This window comes from Haliaeetus leucocephalus, unplaced genomic scaffold (genome assembly GCF_000737465.1).
Source record: "Haliaeetus leucocephalus isolate CR32 unplaced genomic scaffold, Haliaeetus_leucocephalus-4.0 Scaffold148, whole genome shotgun sequence".
Classification (NCBI taxonomy): Eukaryota; Metazoa; Chordata; class Aves; order Accipitriformes; family Accipitridae; genus Haliaeetus; species Haliaeetus leucocephalus.
The window spans coordinates 2,005,125-2,027,514 of record NW_010972584.1 but is presented as its reverse complement, the minus strand read 5'-3'; the positions used below and the strand labels follow the sequence as shown (position 1 = coordinate 2,027,514).

Genomic DNA, 22,390 nt, shown 5'->3' with positions numbered 1-22,390 from the left:
CCAGGGCTGTACACATAAAGTTCCTGCCTGTGCTCCTTCAAATACTCTGAGAACAGGCGGAGTGAATGAATGCAAGCTATCTGAAACCTAATGCTTATTTGATGCAGATCTTGAGCCCGATGCAAGTTTCCCCACAACTTTAATGGAAAGTAATGTAAGCCCTGTTACTTAAAGTGTAAAGCACAGGTCTATGGCAAGTGGCTGATTGGGTTTTATTATCCTGGAAATTAAAACCAGCAGTTCATCGTACTGTGGGTCTACTGATGGAACTAGATGTCCCTCTGGTCCTTTTCCTTTTCTCTAAAAAAAGCACACAACCCCCCTTCCCAACCCCCCACATTTTCATCAAGTCTGATCCTGAGCAGCTGGAATAGTTAAAAATACAAAGTCATGCTCGTAAGATAGTTTCCAGTATGCAAACACTGGCAGAGCTAAGTTGCAGTCCTCTATTGATCGCAGTTTCCTTAGTGTATTCTCTATAAAAGATGTTCAGGTAGCAAAGCAAAAGTCTGCTGACAGGCTCTGTGTACATGGCCCAATTGTTTGCTATAAGAAAAAGGAAATAACGTCACACAGTTAAAAAAAAAAAAAGTTATCTGACAATGAAAATATAGAAAATGCAGAGGCACTTTCTCTTTCCTTCCTTATTTCCTACAGCCTGTCTGTAAGAGAAGTGCAAAATAATTAAGTTTTCTGACATCTGGGAAAAAGGTAACATCCAGGTAAAGCCTACACAGGTTTCAGCTAAAGCTTTGGAAGAGAAGCTCTGTATGCTGATCTTGGTTTGTACTCCTGACATGCCTACAGAAGAGAGACTGCTGTGCAGCTACAGACAATTTGTCCAGAAGTAGTTCCCTCCCTTTTTAGTTCATCACTTCTACTGTTCAGGCTACAGAGGTAGTAAAAACAAAACAAAACAAAAACCCAACAACGAAACAAACAAACAAACTAAACAAAAAAAACCCCCAAAGGAACCACACTCTTGCTATACTGTACATTCAGAACCCTGTGGCCATGTTGTTGTCCTAACAATGAACAAATTCATTAAAAAACTCAACATTAACACACGAATGTGCAAAGAGCACATTCCAAAGCCAGTGCTGTGGTAAAGCAAGTGTTCGTCCACAGGGAGGGAAGGGGATTCTGTGAATCATCAGTAACAGAGAAAGGTTATTTCTGGCAGCCTACATGCTAACGTAAACAGGATCTGTTTCTCCTTTTAAAGTTCCGTGCCAACAGAACTATTGAAATGTCATTTCCCACCAGAGGAGACTTTTCTGTAATCATTAAAAAATACATTAAAAAAAGGGAACCATAGAGCAAGAGACTATTGTGTTCCCGAGCTGGCAGCTGGTAGAGTAGCCCCTATGTTTGCATTGGCATTTTGCTCCAGATGTTGTCTTCCTTTTGTCAAAGTGAAAAACTGAGGCTGACAGATGCTCTTAGGTCACCAGGGCCTCAGCTTAACTTCATTTGGCTTTCCTTGCTAGAGAGAAAGGAGCATGTTTTTGTAGCTGTGCTTCAAAGGTCCGCTTCAACTGGGCTGCTCCTCAGTTAGCAAACTGCTGGTAGAAGGCAAGTTTGACCCTCTCAATGTGATGGCAAAGTTTAATAGCTGGCCCGAGCTTCAAGTCCATACACTCCTGAACAGTGGGCAGGGTCAGCAGCAGCAGCGCCTGGCCATCGATTTCCTGTCAGAAGACAAAAACTCCATAGTGACTTTGCATTTTTATTTTCCCTGCTCCTTCAGCTTTGGCTTGCTGTAATTGCAAATTCATGACCATTTGTGAACTAGATGTTTCTTTCATACTATTCCAGGCAGCTTAAAAATCTCTCTTTCTCACAACAAGTTAACTCCTTTCTTAAAATGTCAGCTCAAATTCACTGGCTAAGGGACAGAATCTCATGAGAAGCTATTGTAAAAAATCAACCTAACAATAGAAACCAAGGAAATTTAATGCAGAAAGTCATTTTACCTAACCTCTGCATCTTTCTATAGAAACAGAGGTTCTACAGGGAAAAGTACATTTTCTGGAACATCTACCACAAACCATACTCATCATTAGTTCTAGTATTGATACAGTTTTGATAGACAATGTTTCTATGGATTTTTTTTAATGGAAAATTTTAACCAAGATGCATGTACGATGTTAACTTGACTCATGTTTGTACTTTAGTCGTCATACTTTAACACAAAAACGTTCACTTGTTTTACAGCTGTACAACACTGTGATACCTGCAGTTAGCCTGCAAAACAGAAAATACTTAACATTTGGAAAAGTCAACACAAGTTGCAAAAATCTGTCTCCTAGAAAACAGGCTCCTGCCTTCATGGTGCTTGGTTGTAGGCATTCCCTATAGTTTAGGGATTTGGATGCCCCACAGACCAAAACGTCCTCCACCGAGTACTAAGAAACTTGAAAAATTCTGGTCATTCCCTTTACTCTCCTCTCCCAAACTGCAGGATGTTACACGTGCATTTGTTTTCTCACAACCCTATTATAAATTTAAACTAGCTTCTTTTTGTGATTCATTAGAGGATAAGAAGAAAAGTGACAGATTCAACATTTTAACAGACAGAAAATGATACCTGATCAAGGAAAATTCTCGCCAGTGGTGCACAGTCAGTGGATTTGAGGAATCGTACAACGTCAGCCACACTCCATTCCAGAGGGTTACTGTCCAGCTGCAGCTTTTCAGCAACTTCCATCTTTATGTCCTAGACAAGCCACCCAGCACAAAAAGAATTCCCAAAATATTACATACGCAATGGACCTACACCCCCCTCTACTCCCCCACACTCCAATATTCAGCTGCCAAATACAGCTCTGATGAGAGCTCAAATTGTAGAGGTTTCTTGGTTAGCAGAGATGTGCAGAACAGCATTGTGCTGAGGGTGGAGGCTATAATACCGTTAAGAGCCAGTAAGCAGGGATCTAAAACCAGGATTTGGTCGACAACCACATCACTGCTCCTGTTGAACCAAGAGGAGTGCTAACAGCTGGGAAATGGAAACCTCACCATTCTATCTACAGCTTTCTGTTTAGTCTTTATTACAGTCCTGTAATATGACTGTAATAAAAATAATGATTTTTAATCATGCTGTAGTGTCTTCACAATGCTCTTTATGGGTTAATAGAGTATTTTATGAGAACACATTTATGATGATTAATGCTCCCAAGATATTCATGCTTGCCCAACAGTGAGCAAGCTAGAACAGAAATCTACATTCAAAGTTACCTTTGGTGAAGGAGGTTTATTTTCATCATCAGAAAAGGAAAAGGTCCTAAGCTTCCTCTTCCGTTTGTCTCGGTCCTGAGCCAGGGAATGAGAGAGTTCACTCTGTGTAGGAGAGGATGACAGTGATTTCTTCTCTGATACCTCTGATTCTTCAAGCAATTCGTCTTGGTGCTCTGAGGTACTATCCTCAGTCAGAGATTCTTCATCTACCTCATCCTGATCATCCTCCTCTTCTCCTCCACTGCCCTGTAGAGGTGGGGGGGGCAGGGAGGGAAGAAGATGAAATAAGAAAATGGTAGTTTAGGACAAAAGCTACAATTGCCACCCATTTGTCAGCTGTAACCTGAGGTTACAAGGAACAAACACTTTGTTGTTTCAAATGAAGCTGGTCAAAGATCACATACCGTATCTATTAAAGTTGTTGCCAGTCTCATACCTGGGGAGATCCAGCTGGAGTGTTATCCACTGAAGTAGAAGAACGTTTTTTCTTATGAACAAAAAAATGTTTTCGTCTCTTCCGTCTTTTATTTGGTTTCTTCATGGCTACTTCCAGGTTACTGTGGCCACCCGGAGGCCTACCTATCCGCTTGTTTTTCCGCTTTCCATAATAGTGTGCTACCAGGACAGAAGAAAGGAGCATCATGTTGAAATGCACCTTCAATGTCACTAGTTATGTTTGTCCATCGTCAGGACTGGAAAAATCAGTAGAAGGACATTTCCCAATAGAAATCCCAATTCTGCAAAACTTCAAAATGAGTATGACTGTATTTTCCTCTTCAATTTGCTTTAAGGAAGAAGAGTTACTAATCAATTTTATTTGCCCTTTAAAGATTTACTTCCTTTATCTTTGAGAAGCCCCAAATTATCAGATTTTATACAAAAATCATCAGCCACAGACTGGGTCCAATTTAATGGCGCTTTTTGTGATGTTTTGTAGTTTTTAAACATGGCGTCAATGCACTTTGTTCTCGCAGTGTCAAATGATTAAAGTTAGTTTAAAAAAACCCTAAAACCCTAAAGAAACTAAAAGCTAAGAAAGGAGCTTGAAGGTGTTTTATTTTGTTCCACAATGAATGGGTAAAAGCAATTACAATGCCACTTAAATTACAATACTGGAGTCAGTTCTTGTCCCAAAAGTTGTCTTAAAAAGATAGAGCTTTAAGCACACAACAAAAAGTTAAGCCATGGTTGTACCACTTAATATAGAATTAATTTTTTCTCCCCTACACCCTGGCACATGGGTATTTTGTAGGCCTGTGTATGTAGGGCTTGAGCTGCTCCTTACGTAAGCAAAGCAATGTATTTTGGATTCCTTCTGAAGCCAAAGCCAGAAGAAACCAAAATATAACACCCCAAGTCCCACCTCGGTTTGATATCAGCGACCTACTCACTGTATTTAGTCTTTGTCAGGACAGAGCAGTTCTCTGAACACTTATCCAGCACCATCTGAGGGCCGAAGAGGTTTGGACAACATTCCAGCTTGATGCATGTTTTTCTACAGAAATCTGCCACCCGATCTGCCGTCCTCACAACTTCCACAGTTGCACGGTAGCTCTTCCCTTTGTACCTAGCATTGAAAATATGGTCGTAATTCAGGAATGCTCTAATTACCAGGATAAAAGTACTTCATTGAGAGGTGTACAAGAATGCTGCTTTCAGATCAAACCGAGGGAAAATCTGAGCAATGAGGAACTTCATGGACTGACAAGTCCAGGAAACAGGTAGTCCCATCTCTTATGACGGATCCCCAAGCAAAGAAAAAAAGCCAGCACCAGAGAGATTCCTGCAGTACCAAACACAGCAACACTGCCCTGCCAGCAACTATAAAATATCATCTGAGAGGAATATCCCAGAGTTTACATGTTTTGTTTTCTTTGTTCACAGATGGTTTGTTCTTTCTTTGTTTTTATGGGACTGCAGAAGTGTCCGCTGTGATGTGGACAGCTGGTCCCTAAAACCAAGAGCTGGTTCCCAAAACCAAGACAGAGTGCACTAGTTCAGCTAATAAAGGTAACAGCAGACAGCTTTTAGTGAGCCATTCCATGCACATACTACGGCAAACAAACGAACTACTGTCACATTTCCCATCAGCTTTCATCTAACTGCTGTACAATTCGTCAGGACAGTCACTTGCCATGACTCCACATATTGGTCCTGTTTGATGTAAATTAAGAAAAGATTTCTTTTTGTTTGTCAGCCTTGCCATAACACTGACAGAGCCGCACTGTGAAGTATCTGCCAGAGTCATTCATCATTTCTGCTTTGTTCTTCCAGCACAGCTACTGGCACGTGCTGATATCTATTAGGGATGTCTCAGGCCTGCAAGTATCTAGTCAATGCATTGGAAAAAAGAGCTATATCATCATAGCCCAGATATCCCTAGTGTCACTACTGTGACAAAAGAAAGCACACAGCAACTTCAGTGAAACCAAAACAATTTTTTTTCCCCTCTATTCTTCAGCTACATCTTCTATTTACATTAACCTTTCATAGGATCTTCCTATTGTTCAAACCCAGAGCAATCCTCCAATACATGGAAAGATGTCCTTTTACACACGAAACTGATCCAACAAAAGAATTACTGACATGTTCAGAACTATGTAGGAAAGTGTGCTATGGCACAGTGGGAAAAATCTAATCTCTAGTATGCAAACACAGTGACCTAATTACACGACCATCGCTACACTATAAAGGAATATCTGGATTTATCAAATATATGCAAATATGATCAATGCTTTTTTTCCTAGCCACAGAATAATCTTGCAAAGAAGCTACAACCCAAAAAGCTCAGCAGAAAAACTAGGGAGTGCTTTAGGTTAGGCTGTTGTAGAAAGACTTCCATGCCAGGCCATTTCAGAGCACTGCTATAACTTAATTTCAGAGGAATCTTCTTCCACTGAGAAGTTTGTGTGGAAATGCCATGGAAGTCTGACAAGCTTCCTAAGCAGTATGTGCTTCTGCTTTAAAATACTGACAATTATCTTCAGGTGAATTAAATTATCTTAAACCTCACCTGCAGGCCTGCCACTGTATATGCTATGTTGTACCAGTATCACACCATTCTTATTTGACCACTAGCTGCTTATGTGCCGGTAGCACCAGTAGCAGAGCACTCCTGGAATATTAAGGAGCATTAAAATCAGATGCACTTCACCAGAAATTCATAAAGAAATTTATAAAGATGTGGAATTTTAATGGCTGTCAGCATCTTGATATGCTATAATCAATTTTTCCTTCTCTGAAATGTGAGAAGTTAAAGCATAGACTGCAGAGAACATTGCTATTGGGATCAACTAAGAGGGGAGAACAGGACAAGAATTTACTTGGCTTTTAGAGTCTCTCCATGCCCATGCCATGCAGCCTCTTCATCCAACTGCAGTTCTCGCAGGACACGGCTAGGTTTGTACGCTGCATTGATCAATAAAGTGAGAACCTACAGTGAGGGAGGGAAGAGGAGAGAACACGTTTAAGTTACTTGTACAATAGATCTGTTTTAAAGTGCCAGGGTAGAATAGGAAATTACTTCTATTAATCCAAATTATCTAGCATCAAAGCATTCATTCACAGCAGGATTACAGATACCTCCTGATACTGCCAAAATGAAAACTGAGAGAAGTCGACACTTTGGGCCTTGCCAAACCTTCAGAATTTGTCTGTAGAGTCACAAGTGTATTTAGCAATTTCCAAGTCATTGCCCTTGAATTACACATCACTAAATTAAACCCTGGGGCTGAATACCACAAAACTTGTATAACCTTGGGTAAATCTAAGTGATTATCTTAGAGATTGTTTGACATGTGAAGATGTGCCAAAAAATACTGCAGGATTTTGCTGCCTGCCAACCCACTACTTGTTACAAAATCATACTGCAGAATCTTAAGCTCTCCTCTGTTTTGCTTTCATGATAAGGCCTGTACTATAATAAAATGAGAATTTCTCTGGTGCTGTAAAATAACTCAATGTTGTGAATAACCTGAAATTAGTGGGGGATAGCACAAAATAGCATTCAAACTGTATTTCTTATGTTCAGTATGTGCTTATTCCAAATCATTCCCAAATTGGGTGCATCAGAACCTTGACATAACCAAACTTGCAGCTTCATTCCTACTAATGCAGCAGTCCAGAAGTCCACGGTTCAAAAGAAGAGTATTAAATATAATGCAAGTACCAAACTCACTCTAGGATTCATACACTGAGCAAGAGTCATAATTGAAATGAATGCAACCAAGCATATTAGTTGAACTTTTAGCAACACTCAGCATCTGTACATCAGCAGGATTTGTGCAGACTTTCTGCTTTCAGGCAGTGAAGGAAGTTAAACGAAGCTGCCACAGAATTTCACACTTGCTCTTTTGGAGTGCTTACATCAGAGTACTGAAACTTGCAGAAAGGACAGAGTACTTTTCTGTATGCAAACCCAGAACTTTTTCAATAATCAGCTTGACTCTTGTCCACCGGACTCTTCTTTTACAGCATGTCTGCTGGAAAGTCTTTCTTAAGGTCTCTCCCAGTTATGTTATGTGATAGGGAAGGTAAAAATTCCAGAGACGTTGAATCAATTCCTGCATTTAAAGTGATTGTTTCATGAGAGCTCAAGTGTGCACACATAGTTATGCCTTGGGAAACTTTCACCCTCTCAGGTCAGATGACAACCATCCCATGACCTTTTTGGAGATTTCAGAAAAATAATTATTGCATTAAAGTATCTGCAAATTTGCTGTGAAACACCTTCTGGAAAAGAGGCTCTTTGGCATTAAAGAATGGCTCTTTTTCTCCTTCTTCCCCTCCCTCAGTTACGTTAGAAAGCAAAACCACAACTTCATCTGATCTTTGTGAATCATATCCAACTTATAAAACACAGAATTCTTTTAATTTTCCAATTACCGAAAATAGTTTGCCATTTCTACTAAGAAAATCTGTATTTCCTCTGTTTTAACATAAACAGTGCAAACTGTAAAGGAATTTTGGGATTATCTGAAGCTAAATTCTGTTAATTAAAATGGAAGCATTTATTACAGCTATAAAAAGATACTAACTCCCTTGATTGTGGTAATTACAGGTTACTCTGTTTTAACCTAAAATAAAGTTTAGCAGTAGAAGGCTGACTGTAACTCAGATAAATGAGAGGCTTTTACTCTTTCCAGCCATTCATAAAACAGTCCATGATTTATACTCAATTTTATGCAAAACCCCCTCTTTACTCATTATCAGCTTAAATTTATTAATTACCCATCTATAACTAGAGAGACACTCTAGCATTTATGATACACTGCTATATGCAAGTCCACTGTGTATGACCACCTCACCTCTTTCAGAACAAGAACACAGTTCCCAGGTCCCACAGACTGAGGAAGTTCTGCAATCCTGCCTTTGTTAAGGTAAGGCCCTGAGAAGCACCGGTGGTTGAAGTAGATCTTTGGGCAGCAGTACTTTCCATTAATTACCACTGAGAAATGAGAAAGCAAAGATTTAAATCACATGCTACAACCTCCCCAGCAAAGAATGACTTCTTGCAATATATAATATTTTGTTTGCTTGTGAAAAAGGACAGGAAAAAGTCTTGAATGACATGAATTTGGGGTAGCTTCAGTGTCACGTTTACAATGACACCATTAGCTATTTGATGTTGCCCAAATATTTTTCGTACTTCATACACATGCTTGCAAATTGTCAAACTACAGGAAATAAAGTTGGTCATTTATCAGAAAAGAAACAATTCTTCCTGGCTAGTCTGATGCTTCATGGTATTACACCAGTGCAAACAGGCAAGATGATGACAATCCCAACTTTCTGGTAGCAGAAGGACTTCCTACATAGCAATTCCTGATAAATTTCACAGTCAAGTAATTATGTCTCCCCCAAACTTCTGCCACCAGAGAAGCTGGCAAAGTTATTCTCCACTGTTTATCCTAAACTGCAGTATCACATTGCTTTGCATTTTCAGACTCTTTTCCCTCTATCAGCAAACAAAAGATGCAGCAACTGATGAAGTGACCTTTGATGAGTGACATCAAGTTTTCTAAATCTATTAAACAGTTCAACGCTGCTCAAAATTAAAGTTATGTATAATATGTATTGCAGGATACTTACGTATAAATACAAAATTGTTTTACCCTAGCAGTGTTGTAGTTTTTCGTGACTGAGCGACACTAACACTTAAAGATCTTAAATTCAGTAGTTGGTAACTGGCAGATAAATAAATGAAGTCAAATTTACACTGACTCTATTAAAAGCTAATTAAAATGCTAAACAAGCACGAATCATTTCTATAAAGCTTGCATTTGGTGCAGTTTCAGATGTGCATTTCACTGTACAGAAAACAGCGGAAGAGGCATTTTGTTGCCAAACAGATAGATCTGTATGACTGCTTCACCAGCAGATGTACTTATTCATCATATTCATTCTTGCAACAGTTTAGAAAATTATTAGATTTCGCCATCTGGCATACAAAGCAGTTTACTGTTTGAATTGCTTTTGTTTATCATGATGAAGTTATCATAAAAACCAGACAAACCTGCTTCCCAAAGCTAGAATCTAACAACTCAAAAGCACAGATGCAGTGCGCCTCTTATGCTTCTCCCAACATTATTAAACATAACAGGTGACAATAAAAAAATCATCTGCATAGGTCACACTACACATTTCACTCCACAAATCTTCTGCTGGGGGCAGGGGGGACATTCTGGTGTGAAAATCTAATTTCCAGGTTTAATGCACATAACAATTGCAGGACACAAGTAATTGTATGTTTTTGTTTATTTCATTCTTTTTTGAAGTTCAACAAATCATCAAGGAATGAAAATCTTCAAACACTTTCCTCCTCTTCCCTAAGAGAAGAGTGTTGAGCAGCTGAACAATGAGGCAGCTAAACTGTTACAGGATTTTGTCTTTGTTAGCCTGCCCTCTCTGATCAATACCTGAGTCAGAAGAGTTCAGTTCCTGGTTCTTTAGTCCATCATGAACTGTCCTTGAAGACAAAATTCTGAAATGAAAAGAGTAAGATTGGGAAAAAGGACAGATGGTAAGGATAGTCACCTCTCAGTTACTAAAACCCAACCATTAAAATTCTTTTTTTTCTCCAGGTCCAGCCTTATTAATCTGCTTTTTATACCTCCCCTGTTTCACAACAATAACATACAAAGACTATCAAATTCAATTTGGAAAGGACTACTGTACTCCTACAGCTAGCAGCAATCCTTCCTTGCTTGAAGTATATGGGCTACCATGGTGATAAACACACCACACAAAGCTACTGACAATAGTTGACATCTTCTGCCTCCTTTTAAATTCATTTCACATTTCATGGCACAAGGCAGTGCACAGTCTTATCTGAGGCATTTTGAAAAAGATGGATTTTAAACAAAATACAACCAAAGTGATTCAAGTACTCTGGTAAGAATTCCAATTATAAAACAAGGAAGAACAGTCTGCTCAGTATTTTAGGAGCAATGAAAACATTGGCAGGACTACTGACAGATCTGGTGTTTGTAAAGCTGGAAGAGTCAATAAAACCAACTGTCAGGCATTCTACTGAGCATTTTTGAGCAGGCTCACGCAAAGGAATTTCATGTGCATGACACAAAGTTTATAGACAAATTGTAGGTATTAGTAGAACTCTCCTTTTTGACTAGTCTGGGCCAAATTTAATCTGGGAAGGAACTGTTAGCAGTTCATCTACTAAATGACTCTCAGTAAAGCCAGATTTTCTGATCAGCTGTGCAAAATCACAGCCACATTTTAAGGCAGCCACATTTTCTAAGCATGTTTAGATTACAGAAACTGTATTATTTGAGAAGGGAATACAACCAAAAAGGAATCCAGTAATTTTCCCTATTCATCACCATTAAAAAAAAAAAAGGCTCAAGCACAAACTTACAAACACAGGCTTAAGATCAGGCTAATTTTTCTTAAATGCACTCCAATACTCACAGATAATGCAATCTTTTAAAAATGAAAGATCAACAATTTCAACCCCAGAACGTCAATGACTTGACCTATTCAATAATTCAGCTGAGTTGCACTAACTCTGTTAAAAAACAAATTCCATTATTTCTATCTCCCACTAAAGCAGTGCAAGAAGTCTTTTTCAACATCAACAGGAACTACCAGCATTAAGACAAATGGATTGTGCAATCTCTCAACCTTCAGTATAGCACTTCTGTAAAGCTAAATCTCCACTAAGAAAACATGATTTACCAAATAGAAAAAAAAATCAACAAAAAATAAAAGCAAAAAACCTGTTACTTACTGTTTCTCTGGTTGAACTACTGCAATTTTTTTCTGCTTGTTTACTGAAAGGAAGAAGAAGAAAATATGAACAGCAAAGTATGGGAGGCGTACAAATGAAACTTCTAGTACAATATATATACTAGACTCATTTCTTCTAAGTTATACACCAAAAAGAATCTATGTTCAAAGTCAGCACAATGTTAGATAGCTGACCTGTCTGCACTAGAGACATACTGGCCCATGTAATTTGATGTAACCCAAAAGGTTTACTTCAACTTTCACTAAAAATTCATTAAATCAGGCATGCATATCCCCAATCTTCTAGGAAATCTCACCTTTTGTGCATCTTTCTTTGCATCATAGGCCCTAAACTGCCTGTAATACCAGCCAAAAAGGAATGATATGCTTTCCTTTTCAGCACCCAAAGGTGCTGAAAGCCTAACCAAAGGTTAGGTTCATAGGCCTAACTCTCCACTTTACTGGCACAAGAAACTTCAACACTGTTTAACTTTGAAATGGAATGAAATCAGCTGGTTAGAAACATATACGACTTAAGCCAACTGCTATGGAGGAAAACACTGTTGCAACTAAGAAAGTCAACTAGATGATAGGTCCACCTGCTAATTCTGGCTTTCACAATCAGGTAATGATATTAAATAAGGCAATGCAACATGTGCCTCTTCAGCAATTTCAGGCTTTGTCCCCAACAAATTTCTGGATTTTTTTTTAAAGCATCTTTTCTCTAATTAGGTTGCTCACACTTCCTCCTCTGTCATTGGCAGTGCAGACATGTCTCAGGTAAGTTTCTCTTGCATTGACTTCCAGTACATGACAGCTCATCCCAATCTTACTTAATAAACATTCAGAAAGTTCTTCAGTTTCTCCAACTCCCATTAAACTTTAATAAACAGAGCTCACTAACCAGTTGAGAGAAGACACTATCTTATGCTACTTACTAGTGTAGTTAAAACAGGTAGGATTTACTTTTCAACATTTTGTCATTAAGGGATCATAACCATCTGGCCCATTTAGAAAGCCAGTCCCCTTTATTTCAACTCCAAAATGTATACACACTCAACACTGTTTTGTTATGGCATTAATTTTACTTGCACAAGTGCAAGTGTAAAATCAGTATCAGGTTCAGATACATGGCAGGAACAGCTCAGACAAAAGTATATACATAGCATGGGTGTGTGTGCATACACACAGATATCATTTCTTTATTGTGACTAATGGATCGTTTCCACATGCTCGTACAGCATGCAAGGGTCTCAAGCCAACACTGCCTGTTTTGGAGTTGTATGGATTCCAACTGGACCTAACAGCCAGGGGAACAGTTGCACAAGGCATGGATTCTCTGTACATGGTGAACGTTTCCAAAATCAGTGATGCCAGCAATAATTCTGCAGTAGCCTACTCTTGAAGGTCTTGCCATCTCTGTCAACCCAGCTAACCACTGCAAATAGAACAGAACTGATACCTATTGCTTTGCGAGGAGGTCTGAGCTGATATCCATTCGTCTCACACCAACCCACTGGAAATATATTCATGGATTCCACGCTCACTATACAGTCAGGGACGGGCTTCTTGGAGCCTGTTCAGTTTAGGGAAGCAAAAATTGAAACAACTCATAAAAATAAAAAACCTCATTTGGTTAATGCTTGCTATATGTTTGCCAGTGAAGCTGCTTTTACTTATGGTGTATCTGGAACACAATATCAATTGTTTATTCATCCCCTTTTATTGATCAGATTCTTTCCTGACCTCCTTTGCGTCCTCCTAAAGGCTGGAGATAGGAATTTGCCACCCACAGTTTAGCAGAGACGCACAGTGCATAGTAAGTGCATGCTGATGTTACTTCCAATCAAGAAATGGGATTATAATGGAGAACGGCTGACATAGGCCTATTCTATCTTAATGAAGAACCTCTTTAAAGGTTTTCTTCCGAGGTCCAAAGCTTGCTCAGAACACAAGTCACTCATTTGTAAAAATGGTACAAGGCCCTTGCTTTCTAAAAGACACTGATCAGCACTTCACACAGTGCACTAGCCTAGCACTGACACGCTGCAAGGCACAAATGCCATTTTTGCCTAGTTTAAATAAGCACTGCCATGCAAAGCTAATTGGGAAACAGACAATGCAAATGGGTTTTTTGCTGTGTTTTCATTGAGGAAATGGTGATTTGCTGCCCATATTCAGCAAGCAGTGAGTTTGCTCCAGATGCTCTTCAGGTTTGATGATGGTACTACAGAAAAATCAATGCAAGTGCTACTCTCCTCTTCCACATCAGGCTTACCCTCCAGCTGAAGCCAGAGGTAGGAATCTTTCAACTTGGTGACTGTAGCAATGCAAACTTCTTCAGGATCAACTGGGTTCACAGCCTCAAGTTTCATGTTCTCTTTAAATCCGTGGTCAGAAGTTAACTAGGAAAAAAGACAGAATACTTCAGTAAAATACCACCTGTATATCCAGTAGATGATATGAATAGCCACGAACAGGAGCGACACACAAAAGTCTCAGTATTTGAGTAACATAGAAAGATAGTCACGCAGTCAGAGAAGATTTCAGATAATTAGCACATTGAATACAAGTAAGATATATACGAACTACACAGAATTTAAGTTAAAAAAGGTTCTATAGACAGACCTAGAAAAGAACATGTTTGTACTCAAAAAGATGCTGAGACTTACTGAAAGGATTGAGTGCATTCTAAGCAACCAGGAATTCTCTGCTGCTTGCTACCTAAGTGATAAGTCTGACAAATAGTCTGACCAGGCTCTCTTATTCTATTATGTTAGCTTGGAAATCCACTTTACGTATGCAAATAACATTCCTGCCTCATGCAAATGAGTTCTGGCAGACAGCAAAGGAAGCTTTCTTTTCATTTTACATTTTTTGGATAAGTAGGATTTTACTTTATTCACCAATTTAGTCCACATTTATAAAAAAAATCCTAAAAAGTAAGAATGGATATTTATCCAGCTCTGAAGCTCCTGAATTAAAGATAAGAAGTAACAGCCAGAGGACTCTTCCTCCCAGAACCACTCTGCAACGTAAGTACAGGATCAATACATTATGAATTCTGGAACTAGCCTATAGTGATTAACTCTTCTCAGAAAAGGGATAATAAATTCAATGACCTGTTCTAAGATGCCACAGCTTACAAGACAGAACAAGGGCAACAAGAATTCATAGCCAGCAACACCCTCTTCAAAAAATGGTAATTATTCATTTTAATTTCTTCCCCTAAGCACTGCAATAGCCCAAGTGTTGTAAATGGAATTGGAAGGCAGGTGTTAATAGTACCCTTTTCTGCTTGACAAGGTATTGTGCTTTGGAAGACAGCAATACTGTCACTGAACCAACAAAAGCCCAAAATCTAGCAAGTACTTCAGGCACTGATTAATGTAAAATGATTATTTGGTACTAATTTAAGATGACTTGGTATTGATTAATACAATGGAATGAATTTTTCAAGCTGAAAGGAAGGAAGATTGAAAGAGTACACTAAGTAAATGAAGATAAGGTCTATTAAAAGGCCCTGTTTCCACCATTACAGGAGTGTCAGGGATTGATGCTGTTTTATGACTATTCCACAGACTCTCACACATCTCAATTTCACAAAACAATCATTTATTTTCAATCTGCTTTATCACAACTGAAGCATTTGGTCCACCACTTCCTTATCTAGGAAACTGGCATACACCTACTTCAGTTCACATACATTTGTACTCTCTTAACTCTTTTGTTTCCTCGGTTATCACAGGTAAGGTGTTAAGGTACTCACATGCATCCAGAGGAGGGCAACAAAGCTGTTGAAGGGGCTGGAAGGAATGTGCTATGAGGAGCGGCTAAGGACTTTGGCTTTATCTAGTTTGGAGAAAAGGAGGCTGAGGGGCGACCTTATTGCTCTCTACAGCTTCTTGAGGAGGGGAAGTGGAGAGAGAGGTGCTGATCTCTTCTCCCTGGTGTCTAGTGATAGGAATGGTGGGAATGGTTCAAAGCTGTGCCAGGGGAGGTTTAGACTGGACATTAGGAAGCATTTCTTTACTGAGACGGTGGTCAAACACTGTAACAGGCTTCCTAGAGAGGTGGTCGATGCCCCATCCCTGTCAGTGTTTAAGAGGCATTTGGACAAAGCCCTTAATAATATGCTTTAACTTTTGGTAAGCCCTGAAGAGGTCAGGCAGTTGGACTAGGTAATCGTTTTAGGTCCCTTCCAACTGAACTATTCTATTCTACTTGAAAAGGTAATTTAAGTAAAAAACATGCAAAAGGTTCTTCCTGGAATCAAGAGTGTCATTCACACAACAGAAGAGAGATTTTTCTGCAAGAGAACCTTACCAAAGGGAAGCAGCTCTGGGGAGCCGCCTCAGCACCACATTGTTTGAGGTAGTCTGCCCAATCGAAGTCCTGCCCAGGATAACCTAGGTGAAGAAAAAGCAAAGGGGTTGGTTTAACAGCATGAGACTCATTTCAAACTGACATGACATACAGATCACTGAAATCTGTTTGGGTCACTCAAGTTTGTCAGCTGACTAGGGCTTCACTGAGCCATCTGAGGTCAGCCCGCAGCATGGTTCTCACATATTTGAGATACCCTCTTTATTTTCATTGCAGAAGGGCTTTGGGCATTGCCACACCTTGACTCCCATTTTTGACTTGAAATGGCGTCAAACTAAAAGTGACTTCACAGAGAGCAACCTGAAGTGTGAATAAAGTACACCTGCTAAGCAGACAAGGGCAGCAATCGAGACACGGGGAAGCATTTGCACCCTTTTCACAGGGCACAGATGTAATTCAGAAGAAGTTTCTGCAAGATTACTTCATCGATGTCATGTCAGCTCTGACAATTTTTTTTTAAATTAGAACACTCAAAAAGTGCACAATACCAACATATTACTCTCACAAAAACACATTAAATACTAAGTCATTAAGAGAGCAGTTAGATGTCCTAAGAGGCTCATCAAGTTTGCTAACAGCTGTAAATCTGCATACATGTTTGAAGGGAAGAGTCTTAACAAGGAGTCCATCAGGAGACAGAGCATATTTCCAAGGAAAAGACAAACTAAATTCTTCTTGGAGGAAATACTTCACTTCCCTGTGATCTAATAAAAACCAAGTAACTGGAGGGAACTGGGTGCAGAAGTGTGCTGCCATGATAGTTTGAGGCTGGCAGTATATTAGCAAGGAGACAACTGCAGCGGTTATTCCGGTACTAACTTGGAAGCACTCCCCTGCAAGGGATGCCTGTGACAAGGGTTTAAGAAATCAAACACAATTTTAAACCTAGACTAAGAATGTAGGATTGACGTGACAATCAAAAAACATTTAGTTCAACTACCACTCAGACAGGGCCTAACCACAGAAGGACCTATTTATTTTTCTCAGTTTTATCAGTGCCAGTAGGGCTCTTGGGACCTCACACAATTCAGAATGCCCACCATTTCCAGGGGGACTATGAGGAGAGAAGCTTAAAATCTTTGTCAGTTCCAGTCACATGCCTAGAAAGTGAGATTTTATCTTTCACCTGCAAAATTCTAGGTAATGCTAGGTCAAGCAAAGCCACTTTTTGTACCTTACCCAAGGAAAGGCAAGAGACAACCAACCTATGGTTTTTGCTCCTCTGATGTCACCAGCAGCTAAAACAAAACATTCAGAATTCTGTGGTGGTGAATAAGAGTACTGTATTCCTCGTTTTACAATACCATTGACATTTCCATTTTGAGAAAATGAATAAATATTTCAGTAGCTGAGGATCACTTCCCTATTCCCTTATGTCCTGAAGCAATGTTTCAGCAATCTGCTACCTTGCCTGATAGGTCCTTGGAAAAAAAATACTTCATTAACTTGTTAAGTTATATAAGATATTCTAAAAATATTATAAAATGTTGGATAACAGTGTTCCATTCTGACCAGAAGCAAAAATCCAATGCAAAGACTATAGGCTTCTGATATCATGTTAATTAATGCTGAAATCACCATTGCCATCAGCCCTGGAACACATACTCCATTCGTTCAAGTGTTCAGGATTTGATGCATGACCAGCATCCCCAGCCACTGTCATCTTCTCAAATCCAGGCACGTACCCAGGAAACTTCAGTTTCACTAACTCAAAGCTCCTGTTTCTCAGAATTTGGTCTTTCTTGTTCTTTGCTTGTGTTACTACATGTAATTCTTTTGCAAAAGCGTTGTCCTAAACATAGCGCTCTGGGGATTGGCAATCTACTTCGTTCAAAGAAGAGCGAGCATGACAAGCTTGCACAAACATACCTGGTGGGGGACTGAGATGCAAGCCGTTCTTCAGACTCCACTGCACAGGGAAAATACCAGCACTGTTGACGTGACAAATGTAAGACTGGCTGGTTGTACTGTCTGGTCTCAAGTCATCAATTTGTATCATGAAATATTTTTCGTTGTATACCTGTAGTTAGCCAAAAGAGAACCATGTGGTCTTGTAAGTAGCACATACTGATCTACTGCTCCCTCTCCCCCATTTTGATAACTATTAAACAGCAACACTGCACAATGAGAACCCTTTACCTTGAAATACTGTGAGGGTTAAAAAAAAAAAAAAAGAATTAAAAGAGAATTTATGGATTCATAAACCAGCAGACTCCTCTGCATTATCTGGAAATTTAACAAAAATTATTAATAATAATAATAAAAGGTAATGTATGAACACTTCAAAAATAAGTTGATCAAGTGCTATATGAAATTTTCTTATGAAAAAAATGCAGAGAAATTAAGAGTTTGTGGTCTTACTACGATTGTGTAATAACTGCTTATTTCAACAAGGCTGAACTGTGTCCGGGGATGGACTGTCACAAGCAAAACCTGAAGTAACTAGGAGCAGTACACGAAAATGTCAAGAAAAGTAAATGATTTTGCTTTGATTGGAACTGGTTGCACCTTTTAGTACTAAGCGAGCGTCTTATTTGAAGAAACTCTATGTGTATTGGGTTTGTGTGGCAAGGTTTTGGTAGTGAGGGGGTTACAGGGATGGCTTCTGTGAGAAGCTGCTGGAAGCTTCCCCAATGTCCGACAGAACCAATACCAGCCGGGTCTAAGATGGACCCGCCACCGGCCAAGGCCGAGCCAATCAGCGATAGTGGTAGCACCTCTGGGATAACATATTTAAGAAGGAAAAAAAGTTGCAGGGCGCACAGAAATGGCAGCTGGAGAGAGGAGTGAGAACATGTGAGAGAAACAACCCTGCAGACCCCCAGGTAAGTGCAGAAGGAGGGGAGGAGATGCTCCAGGCGCCGGAGCAGAGATTCCCCTGCAGCCCGTGGGGAAGACCATGGTGAGGCAGGCTGTCCCCCTGCAGCCCAGGGAGGTCCACACCGGAGCAGATCTCCACCTGCAGCCTGTGGAGGACCCCACGCCAGAGCAGGTGGATGCCCAAAGGAGGCTGTGACCCCATGGGAAGCCCACGCTGGAGCAGGCTCCTGCCAGGACCTGTGGATCTGTAGAGAGAGGAGCCTGTGTTGGAGCAGGTTTTCTGGCAGGACTTGTGACCCCGTGGGGGACCCACGCTGGAGCAGTGTGCTCCTGAGGGACTGCACACCGTGGAAGGGACCCACGCTGGAGCAGTTTGTGAAGAACTGCAGCCCGTGGGAAGGACCCACGTTGCAGAAGTTCATGAAGGACTGTCTCCCGCAGGAGGGACCCCATGCTGGAGCAGGGGAAGAGTGTGAGGAGTCCTGCCCCTGAAGAGAAAGGAGCGGCAGAGACAACGTGTGATGAACCGACCGTAACCCCCATTCCCCATCCTCCTGTGCCGCTGCGGGGATAGGTAGAGAATTCGGGAGTGAAGCTGTGCCCAGGAAGAACGGAGCGGTGGGGGGAAGGTGTTTTGAGATTTGGTTTTATTTGTCATTACCCTGCTCTGGTTGATTGGCAATAAATTAAGTTCATTTTCCCCAAGTTGAGTCTGTTTTGCCCGGGACGGTAACTGTTGAGTGATCTCTCCCTGTCCTTATCTTGATCCACAAGCCCTTTGTTATATTTTCTCTCCCGTGTCCAGCTGAGGTGGGGGGAGTGATAGAATGGCTTTGGTGGGCACCTGGCGTCCAGCCAGGGTTAACCCACCACAGTATGTTAAGACTTTAAAAGAGAGACCACCAAAACGTAAGATACTATATTGAGAGACTATCTGTCCTAAAGAAACAGCAACAGTTCCTGGAAAATACACAAAAAAAGATTTTAAAATACGTCCTGGTTTTATGTTGTACAGCAAGACTTTGGTTTACTACATCAAAGCAGGTCTCTTGAGAACCTTTCACCTGCTTACTAACACCAGAAGACAGAAGTTGCTCAAAACCTGCTTATGTTGGAGAGTTTTCATTTCAACTTTTAAACCTATGTGTGGGCCCTTGTTTGAAAATCAGGCCACCTAAATGTCAGAGCTTGTACATAATAATGACATAACCTTTGCAAAAAAAACCCCAAATCTATCTTCAGGTGGATACTCAGATTATAAGGGATTATATCTAATTTTAAAAATCTGGGTTTGACAATTTTAGCCATTTGATCTTTTGAGCTTGTATCCTCATGGAACTTTTCCCCTCCATTCAAATCCAATGGCTTCACCATAAGCAGTTAAGATTCTTTTTCACAGCAACCTGTCCTCTAAGAGAGACATACAAAATACTTAATGTGAAAACTAGTTCAAGGTTTTAAGATAATCTGTTAACAAGAATTTCCTGAGCATTTAAGAATAGAAGTAGCAACAGAATTGAATCTTAGCAGGACAAGTTAAAGAACGCTGGTACCTTGAGAACTGTAGCGGGAGAGATTACAAAAGGAGCCATTGGGTCCACAGCTTCTAACTTCATGCCTTCAGAGAATGAATGCACTCCAATCACAGGTTTATCCTGAAAAATATGTATCAGTGTGATTACCTGCCTTTCTCCATCAAAAAAAGATGTACCTTACATAATTCAACTGAAGAGGATAACTTGAGTTTTTATTGGTTCATTCTAAGAAATGAACTTGTCAGATTCCCAGCAACCTCTCTATAATGAAGAAAAAGGCCAACTATGCTGTCTGAGACTGACAGTTTTCTATGAGTTTTAAGAAATTGAGTCCCCAAGACTTCCTCCTCTGACATTCTCCACATAGAAGCAAGATTTCACACTACAGGGTGGTCTGGTAAGTCAATAGAAATGTTTTTTTTCCCCTAACCTTTAGCACTCATCATGAGCTACAATAGTAGTAGTAGAACAATAGTAGCTGTAGTAGAACTACAGAAGTCTCCATTTTCACCCTAACAAAAACCTGCAAAACAGGGCTCCTGCTCCAGAATTATATATATCCTGCTCTGTATACGACCCAACAAATTCAAGAGCAACAGCACCTCCTCTTCCATTCTGCTTAAGGGTCCAAATGAAGCTGAGAAAAATAAACTAAGAACTTGAACGACTAAATTTACTTCTCAAAACGTGTCAAGATTTTTTTTAATTTCAATTCATATATATTTAAATTCAGATGTATTAGTAACTTTTACTAACACTCAGTATATAACAGGACATCCTACATACCATGTGTAACTATATCAGGTTACAGATTAGATGTTACATACATTAAGCTTTTCAATGTACTCACACAATTATAGAGACTGTAGTAACCCTGAACTCCTCTAGAAGGACAGTAATTCACAAGACCAGCTGGTGAACAACCAGAGATGCCATTATAAAGCATCAGAACCAGGGCTTTTTCCCAGTATGGCAACTAATGGCTCACATAATTGTTATGGGTGTGTTGTCTAACTTAGAAGAATTCTATAATAGTATGATTGTTTTTTATTATTCTTACTTTTTTAAACTAGAGGGAGAAGGAAAAAAATTTTAAAAACACCCAAAAATGCAAAGAAAACAAAACAGTGAAAGGATTTTGAGCAACAATGACTGACTTCCCTGAATCACTTCTTAGGAATATAGCATTTTCATTACATCATCCACAGCATTAAACTACACATATTGTGCCTTTACTTTAAAGAGATCTGTAGGAACTGATGACTCCTCTTCCTCCACTTTCACCTTCTTGAGGATCTCTTGCCAATCTGCTTCACTCTTCAAGGACCTAATGGCTTGAGTTAAAAAAAGGAAAACAGTGAATGAAGTCATTCTTCCTTCTTCTTTTCCTTCAGAACACACAGCAATAAAGCCAAATGTTTGATTTGTGCTCCTCCAACCGCTAAATTCCTATCTGTGCAAATACTTTCCTTCTTAAAAATTGTTTTCTTCAACATTTGGATGTGTTACAAAAAGTGACTTCAGTCAAGCAACACTGTATCACCCATATGCTGCCTAGTCTAGTTTTTCCTGAGAAAACAGATCACATCAACACAGAGGAAAACTTCTGGAGAAACGTATAACCAGAAAACAAATCCCCAGCTGGATAATGCTAGCTTGTTTTATGCTTAAGCAAGCAGAAAGTTCAAGAAATGTTCCACAACTCTGTCCCAGCTGCTAAGTTACTCTTTTAGCATCTGTAATTGCAGATCATACACCTCTGATAGAAGAGGAACTACTTGTACTAGTGCCATTGCGCACAAAGGATCCCTGTGAGTATATCAAAGGTCTTATGTAGACATAAAAAGGAAAGAAATCCAGTAGCTGACTAATATTTTTAAAAGACATTATTCACTCAAATAGTGCTGTGGAATCCACCCATCTAGTTTCTATAAGCAATTTGGTGTCTCCCTTTTCACAACTGTGATTTCAGCAGAGATTGGTCAAGCACTAGAAAAGGCAGTATGCTCAGTCATTTCAACAGAAATTGGTTTGGTTTCCTCAGCACAATTTCTTGTTGCAGTAAGCGGAAAACATTAAAAAAAACACAACAAAACCAACTGTTCTAAACAAACTGCACTTCTGCAACTAATAGCACAGACTGTGCCAGAACCTTAGATGTA

General features: G+C 39.8%; 1 protein-coding gene across 1 annotated transcript in view; it reads right to left on the bottom strand.

The window, feature by feature from the left end:
• Positions 1–1,550: 1,550 nt before the first annotated feature.
• The window catches only part of SFMBT1 (Scm-like with four mbt domains 1), a 36,092-nt gene continuing 15,252 nt past the window's right edge, over positions 1,551–22,390 (bottom strand). The window contains exons 6-20 of the mRNA XM_010561590.1: positions 21,465–21,562; positions 20,247–20,348; positions 17,743–17,893; positions 15,814–15,896; positions 13,766–13,892; positions 12,950–13,063; positions 11,489–11,531; positions 10,158–10,222; positions 8,547–8,686; positions 6,564–6,673; positions 4,632–4,807; positions 3,677–3,855; positions 3,241–3,486; positions 2,591–2,719; positions 1,551–1,691 (exon numbers count right to left, since the gene is read on the bottom strand). Coding sequence (XP_010559892.1) covers positions 1,551–1,691; positions 2,591–2,719; positions 3,241–3,486; positions 3,677–3,855; positions 4,632–4,807; positions 6,564–6,673; positions 8,547–8,686; positions 10,158–10,222; positions 11,489–11,531; positions 12,950–13,063; positions 13,766–13,892; positions 15,814–15,896; positions 17,743–17,893; positions 20,247–20,348; positions 21,465–21,562 — 1,904 coding nt within the window. The remainder of the gene's footprint in view (positions 1,692–2,590; positions 2,720–3,240; positions 3,487–3,676; positions 3,856–4,631; positions 4,808–6,563; positions 6,674–8,546; positions 8,687–10,157; positions 10,223–11,488; positions 11,532–12,949; positions 13,064–13,765; positions 13,893–15,813; positions 15,897–17,742; positions 17,894–20,246; positions 20,349–21,464; positions 21,563–22,390) is intronic.